The following is an 8,244-nucleotide window of genomic DNA, read 5'->3' as shown; positions in this document are numbered from 1 at the left end:
TTAAGAAAATTTGTTAGGTTTTTTTTTGTTAAAAAAAATTAAATAAGAAATTTTTTAGGGTTTAAAAGTATAAATGGGCTTTTGCTAGTTTCTTTTTAACACTGCTTTTTAATAGTTGATCTTTCAAATTTAACGGAAAAACATAAAATAACAGTAAAGAAAAGAGACTTGATTTTTCCAAGGATATAGATACTTTACTTTTAGTGTGTGTTTGGATACCGCTTATTTTGTTGAAAACTAAAAATAATAAAAAAACATTTTTCTGTTATTGTTCACTTTTAAAATCACTGTTCACATGCCTATTTTGCACTGCTCATGAGAGTGCAATAGGCTTTGGTTTAAAAAAACACAAACGGAACTTTAAACTCTTGTTTGGTGTTAAAGTAAAAAAAAGTAAAAAAAAAAAAAAAAATCTAGAGTCTAGGAGAGTAGGATGAGTCACCTATCTCAGCTTATAAGGAGATTTGACACCCTAACAGAAGAGATTATTTCATCTTGAGTTCTTGACTAGGGAGGGTGGATTTAAAGAATGTCAATAAATTATTTTCCTCTGAATAGCAAAAAAAAAAAAAAAAAAAAAAAAAGTGTGTAAACTACTAGAAAATTGAAGAGTCAACATTTTTTATTTATTTTAATTATGCATTCAAAGAAGTTAAATAAAAAGTCTTGTATCTTGATTTAATAATATTAAATAATAATTATGAAACAAACGTGTGTGTATAAGAATTGTGGATTAGTGATATTGTTTGATTTTACCATAAAATTTGGGTTTAAATTCTCTCTCTTACTTTGTATTCAGTAAAAAATGCACCATAATAAGACGTATGAACCAACATGAAGGGGAAAAAAATGAGAGAGAGAGAGAGAGAGAGAGAGAGAGAGAGAGAGAGAGAGAGAGAGAGAGAGAGAGAGAGAGAGAGAGAGAGAGAGAGAGAAGAAAAATGTAACAAATATGCGCTTGGTATGGCAAATTAAAACTTATGAATTCCATTTAGATCAATTTAATGTCAACTTACAAATAGTATTAAACCTAAAAATACCTTGCTAAGATTCTTGAGACTCAATGACATTACTCAATTCTTTTTATGAGAAAATTTTGTGTTAGAATCTTCTTCTCCACTTATTGTAACTTGTAAGGGGAAAAAACTAGTCATACTTTTCATTTTTTTCTAAGAAAATTTTCGAAGTTTGACTAACCGCATGTCAAAAAAATTTAAATGTTTAAAAATTAGTACTAGTAGGCTATGACGTGCAAATAGATTTAATGCAATTGCATAAGAACTCACACAAGAAAAATACGAGTAGAAAGAAAAAAAACACACACACACCCCCACACATAAAAGTTATTGTTGTTGGAATGTGATCTGGCTGAGAGATATAAGATAGTCAGCCCAACCCAAAACTAATATTGTACTGCAAATGGGCTGCTATGCACTTCAGTTTAATTGTTGAAGCCTTGAAGGCCAACACAAACTAGCCATTAGCCCAACTAAATTGGGCCTTTTAAGATAGAACTCATGGGAGATATTTTTATTCTCTCTGTCTCTCTTGTTCTTATTGTCGAAATGAATAGATCCATGCCTTTTTTTTTTTTTGGGTGTATTTTGTACATATCTGCTAATTGCTTAAATTTGTGAGTTTAGGATTTCCCTTAAAAGTCATGGCTCATTGTTGTGTTTTTGTGACATTTACTTACAATCACAAAAGAAAAATATGCTCACTATTTATGCTCCTGAGAGAAGTTCTTTCAAATAAAAGATAAAAGAGTGTGAAATGCATAAGAATAGAGTGGAACCCATGCACTACATATATCTTTGATGATGGAGAGAAGAAGAGGTAAAGTTTGAAGTAACCACATGAAAAAGAATTTCATGACTGAATAACATAGTTGTTAAATGTAAAGTTATTACTTCTCAAAAAAAAAAAAAAAAAAATGTAAAGTTATTAATCTGGTGAGTGCCTAACCATGAAGTAATGGGGCCTTATCCATGGAAGAAGCCCAAACCTGATCCATTTATAACTTTATATTAACTGCGTTAGCTGTACTGTTGAGTTCTTAATATATAATTTTTTTTTTTTTTTTTTTTTTTTGAGTTTCGATCTATAGTGTCTATTCATGATAATAACTATTTATTTTTTGATGTAAATAAGAATTGAATCTCATATTTCTTATTCAACAACCAAATACTTTACTAGTTGATTTAACTGAAACTCATATAATCCATTTATTTTGAAATAAGTTAATTAGATTTTACCATGTCAACAACATTTTAAAATTTTTGTAATTATTACTATTTTTTTATATTTATTTAAATTAATAATTGTGTGGAAAAATTTAATCTACTTATATAAAATTAATACAATATATTTTAGTAATTCTATATTAAAATTAGCCTGAGAACTCTACAGGGATTATGAGGAGGGATTTTTTATTATTTAATATCAGCATATCACGTAATTAATGAACAATTTAATGACAATAAAATTTTTTATCTTAAATGAAAAAGAAAGAAAAACAAATTCTTTTTCAAATTTCTTAACTAATTTTTACAAATTTAATTATTGATAGTTATATTAAATAACTTAACGTTTTATAGTAATTTTAGTTAGTTTAACTGATAAATAGTGAATTAATTAAAGTTAAAAGAAGAAGAAAAAAATTACATTAGTAAAAGTAATAAATATAAATATATTAATTAAGAAAATACATATAACATGTCTTTAAATAAAATAGAATGAAAAATTCTCGTTGCCAATTAATCTAATGATTCTAATCTGTCAAGTCGAGGAATCACAGTATATCCCAAATTTTGTCCTAATACTTGCTGTACAGAAATAAATAAAACCAATGGTGAATTGGATATTTGGGGATGGAGCTGGGTTCACCACGTATGTAAAGGACAAAGATCATGTTCTGCACAGTTTCCAAGGCTTCAAAATGTCTCTGCCAAAACTGTGTCCAAGTTGTATAGTACATTATCTTGTTGTAACTGTACTGTTAACTCCACGTGTTCATGACACTAGCTGTTTTGTTCACAGAGAATGTTATATATGACTGATAGCATTGCCATTGTTTTGAAGAGAAAGAGAGAGACAGAGAGTGGGAGAGATGGCTAATCACAATTTGGTTATAGATGCATGGATTAAAGAAGCTGAAGAGGCTCTGAAGCTGGTGGAAGGTTTAGAGAACACAATCAAGAACAGGAACCCAGAGCATTTCAGCCTCAGAAGCACTGCAAATTCAAAGCTTTTGGAGCTTGGTGTGAAGCTTGATCGCTTAGAATCACTGCTTCACAACCCACCCTCCAAACCCAACTTGTATGTTCTCACTCTCTCTTCTCTTCCTAGCTCAATTCCACATTTATTTGTTGTTGTCTCAAATGGGTTTGTGTGCAATGATATTTGCATTGCTCCTAGTGTGAAAATGCGTTTTGATCATTCTGTGTTACTATGGATTTGTCATTCAAAGTTCTTATAGTTAGATCCCCCCCCCCCCCCCCCCCCCCCACCAGAATGCTTTGTTTTTATCATAGTATTTAGGACTGATTTTTCTAAATTTTATGTGGCATTATAATGACTATATGTGATATTTTCCCTTTTCCTTCAAGAGCTCATCACTTAATTATTAATTTCTTGGTTGAATTACTAATTTGATGCTCCAACTGTTGGGTAAAGTTCAATTTGGCCAATCAACTATTGATTGTGTCAATTTAGTCTTTTTATTTTCAAAATCAAGTCTATCTGATAATTGAGTCTCCTTTCCATTTAAATTTTTAACAAAACTAGCAGTTGAAAATTGAAATTGACTTGATCACACTTTTCATAATAACCTTTTAACATGTCTCAGTTAGCGTATCAGTTAATTTCTTTGAAATTTAAACGGAGAGGAAATCCAAGGATGAAAGTGATATGATTTTGAAAGCTAAGGGACTAAATTGAATTGACACAATCAATAGTTGGAGGACTAACTTGACATAATTAATAACCCAATAGCTGGAGGACCAAAATAGTAATTTAACCTTTTTTTTTTTTTTTTGAGATGATAATTACTTTTTTCTTAATGTCTCTAGTCATTTGTCTTTTATTTTGACAAGTGCAATAAAAAAGGCTTATATCCTGAACTTGTTGAATTATGTGATTCAGAATTTCAGAGTATACAAAGTAAATTCTTATAGAAGAATATGTTTAGCAATGCCATTCTAAAGATGCCACCTCAATTAGGAATGCCATCCTAATCTTGGCCTCAACCTCTAGGGTATTTTGTGGATCCAAGATGAATCTCACCCTTTTCCTTGAATCCTGTATGATGTACAAGAAACAAGAACATCCCAGATTTTTATAGGTGGGGACACCTTTTAATAATCACAGATGTTTGGTCCATTGGAGGTCCATTGGGTGTATAGACTACATAAATGGAGGTAACCCATTAAACCCTCCTATTACTCCCAACATATGTAGGATTGACCCTGTGATGAACATGTCCAGGGAATTCATATAATTAATTTGCACATGATCATTCATTGCAGAGTTGTGAGCTGATAAACACGCAATTAATTTAATGGACTAAAAGAAATTAATAAACTAGCATATGTGAGGGCTAATCGGTGAGTCCTCCCTCAAATGGTATTTCCTCATCTCAGAAGTGTGGGCAAAGCGAGAGCTTGTGGGCAAAGAATATACGAAGGCTTATATATCTTTGGGATTTGGCTTTTTGCCTTTTGAGAGTTGTCTAATAAGCATGTAAATAATGTGTTTTCCACCTTAGATTCCCACGGTGTGTTTAAGTGTGTGGTCTATTACATTCTTTGTATATGTTATATGCTTAATCATAGGTTTACTGAAAATGTAGCAAGTAACAAATGTTATTTAAATGATACATTGTATTAGTACTGAATCTGCTGCTGCAAGTAATCTCTTCCTGCAGTGCATTTACAGAACTGATGAAGAATTGAAATTCCGATGGAAAATGCTATCAGATATTCAGCTAAGAACTAGAGAAGTGGCTCTTAGTCTCTATGCTTTTCCCTCCCCAAACAGGTATGGTACCTCTAATGTCCTTATTCTTAATGAACGCTATCCAAGCCAATAAATTGGCAATATTTCATTTCTGACTCTCTGAGTAGTGCATTTAAGTAGGCAGATCTCTGAATGCATGTTGATGATACGATTAATTTTCATCTTGCCAATTTTTTTTAATCATTTTCTTTTATTTAAAGAAAAAAAATACTTTAATCAAATTCTTTCACTGTCACCTACTATATTACTAATAATAGCACCCAAGTGAAAAACTGGCTTGATGAGTAGTTAGCTTGTAAATTGTCCGTAAAAGGTTGGGGACAAATTCTTCCTTTTTCTTCTCACTAAATCTATCCATTTATGGAAAAATGCAATCTTAGGAGAAGTTAATTCCTTCCATCTCTCCTACTTATAAAACATATATATCAAGTATCTCTGTTATTAAGTGTGAACTAAGTCCATCCTGGCCTTGATATTCCCAGACATAACTATTTTCATTATGAAGAACATTACTAAATTGATTATTGGAAACTTGCATGCATATTCTTCACTAGAGTTAGTACTTTATTTGTATTAGGATAACTAGGGAGAAAAGAATATGAAAGCAGACAGAATAAGCTTCATTATTTTGGTGCAACAATCATCTAGTATATTGATCTTGCCTGATAGAATATTTTTAATTTCTGTGAATTTAGTATTTGCATCTTTACTTTTGGTTCAGGTCAGGGGGCTTACCTGCTGCAGATGCAGATGCCAAAGAAAACAGCACAGCAATCAAGAGTTGTTGCCAAGGTACAATTTTAACATTACAGAGTACTTTTCATGTGACAATTGTGGTTGATTGCAAGCTATCTGAAAATGAAATGGTTTTGTGTTGTCGAAGGCCAATCCTAATTATCATTGCAGTACTCTACGTCAGTTCTTTGTGCCAAAATGTTTCTCTGCATTTTTCAAAAAATATCTTCTGAAGAACTGCCTGTTCTCAATTGTGTCTGCTATTGCCACAAACTTCAATGATTTGCAGTACCCCACCACTATATTTCAACCTATCTTCTTGTTTCAGTTCATTAGAGACTGAATGATGGTTTATGAAAATTTTAAATCCCTTTTTTCTTTTATAAGTATTTTATAGCTAGGTTAATCTCACTTGTGGAAGACAATAATCTCTGGTCATGCTAAACACCCTTAATATCGGGTAAATTGGGAAAAATTCTTGTGGGCCTCCCCCATTGGGTAAAATGAAAAGTGAAAACCAGCATTGAATTTACTCATGCTATGCAGCACTACAAAAACGCTGAGATAACCAATACAGGCCAACATTCCCATGACTCATAGAGACCAACTAGTGACTTAATTCCACTCTGGTAGCTATCAGATTTCACTGCATAAGGTCGTTGTACCTAGTGCACAAAGCTCCCACTTTTGTGGGGTTTGGGAGAAGTGATTGGTAGGCAGCCTTACCCCCAGTTTTTATTTTTTTACTGCATAAGGTCATCTTATTAATGACATGAGGTAGATAATTTTCAATTTATCACACCTTTATTAAGCATAGGTGGCCCTTCAATGCATTTAGATGAACATAAAAATTTGGCTATGAGCTAAAACATTGGGCTTGGTGGATGCTATTGCCCTTGACTTGTGTTGTTTTGGTATTTAGTATTCAGTTTTCCACACCAATAATTGTTGATGGAGAAGTTCAGAATTTAGAAGTTATGTGCTTTCTGCCTTGATAATTCTCATCTTAGAGGCAGAGCATATACACATGCACAAAAATTGTACATGATGCAGACCCTCCCCAATGGTTCTTTTCAGAGTAACTGTCTATCTCTTAATCATTGTTCTCTAAAGTTTTGATGCTGTAATGCAGATCAAATGAAAGTTTCTTCCTCCGAAGAAGATTCAGAGCTTCTGGAACCACTTGTTGTAAGTTTTCTAAATACTATATGAGCTACTTTTTTTAAATTTGAGCTCATTAAGCTCCAGACAGTTCACTCACTGCAAATTTTCATTTTCTTCTGTCTCATGAAAGTCAGATGATGCAACCCAAAGCCATTCACAGGTACGCATTTCGAATTAGACTGGACTATTCACCATATTTGTTATTGTTCTTTCTGATAACTGTTTTTCCATTTCCGTAAAACAGTTTGGTTCTTATAGACCAATGAGTCTGCTTTGGAAGGCTTGCTGGACAATCATGGTTTTTTTGCTAGTGGCTGCACTGCTGTTCATCTTTGTTCTCCTCCGTGCAGTTTTATTATCTATGTAGTCAGCCTAATGTTTTGGTGTTGGGTGGATTTTTCCATAATTCTGAAGCAGCATATATTTATTGTTTTTTTTTTTTTTTGGGGCTAAAAAGGTGAAGTCATTAGCAATTTATTAATTATATATTTGTTCAAATTTTGGCATTGTGTAACAGCTAAAGCCTCTTTTGAAGCATCAAATGTATAGTTAAAATTACATAAGCAATATAGGTCAGAGAGTTGTATGGGATTGATTGTTACTTACATTCCATTTGTTTTAGTGGAAAATGTTTTTATGAGGAAAATTGTTTTCAGTGTTTGGTTACTACCCAAAAAATAATCCCGATATGCGATAACATTTTATGCTGTTTTGCATTTTGGCTTGCACAAAGAAATCATTAATATTTCATGTAGGCACAGTAGCGATAGAGATGGTGGTGGTGGTGGTGATGGCGTGGCAGTGGTGGTGGTGTTGGGTTGGTGTTAGTGTCACATTCCTGGTGTTGGATTGGTGTTAGTGGCACTTTGGGGATTGGGGAGAAAGGAATCAAAGGATAGGCTGTGAAGCCTAATTTGTAAGGTGGAATAAATTAGGTAATAGGAGGCCCATTTTAAGTTTTAACGGGAAGTGCAGAAAGTGGGCTTGTTTGGTGGCCCATTGTATATGATGAAGATGAGTATTGGAATTTTTGCTTAGATCTTGCACTTGCTCGGCTCGATTTCTCATTACATGTACTGTACTTGATACATGAACAAAAAATGGTATTCGATTTTATGAAACATTGAAATTTATTCTTCTGGTTTTGACCCTATCACAATTTAGTTAATAAATTTTCAATTACTACATTTGACTCCTTAAAATTTGGAATAAAATGAAATTGCTATGGTTTCGTCTTAATTATCATATTTTGCATTTTATGGACAAATTTTCCATTACAGCTTAACCTCTTGTTTGGATTAAAATTGCTACATTTGACCAATTGAGGCC

At 32.5% G+C, this 8,244-nt stretch overlaps 1 protein-coding gene across 2 annotated transcripts; it reads left to right on the top strand.

The window, feature by feature from the left end:
* The first annotated feature begins 2,991 nt into the window (after positions 1–2,991).
* On the top strand, positions 2,992–7,620 carry LOC115982629. Of its 2 annotated transcripts, none has more exons than XM_031105273.1 (6): positions 2,992–3,318; positions 4,936–5,037; positions 5,738–5,808; positions 6,884–6,939; positions 7,046–7,075; positions 7,160–7,620. In XM_031105273.1, the coding sequence occupies exons 1-6, from the start codon at positions 3,110–3,112 to the stop codon at positions 7,280–7,282; spliced, it is 591 nt and encodes a 196-aa protein (XP_030961133.1). In that variant the 5' UTR covers positions 2,992–3,109; the 3' UTR covers positions 7,283–7,620. The 2 variants fall into 2 exon arrangements, with proteins under 2 accessions (XP_030961133.1, XP_030961134.1); XM_031105274.1 differs by having other exon boundaries at positions 7,050–7,075; positions 7,160–7,273.
* The last annotated feature ends 624 nt before the right edge of the window (positions 7,621–8,244 follow it).

This window comes from Quercus lobata, chromosome 3, assembly GCF_001633185.2.
Source record: "Quercus lobata isolate SW786 chromosome 3, ValleyOak3.0 Primary Assembly, whole genome shotgun sequence".
Lineage (NCBI taxonomy): Eukaryota > Viridiplantae > Streptophyta > Magnoliopsida > Fagales > Fagaceae > Quercus > Quercus lobata.
This window is presented reverse-complemented; position numbering and strand designations above follow the sequence as displayed.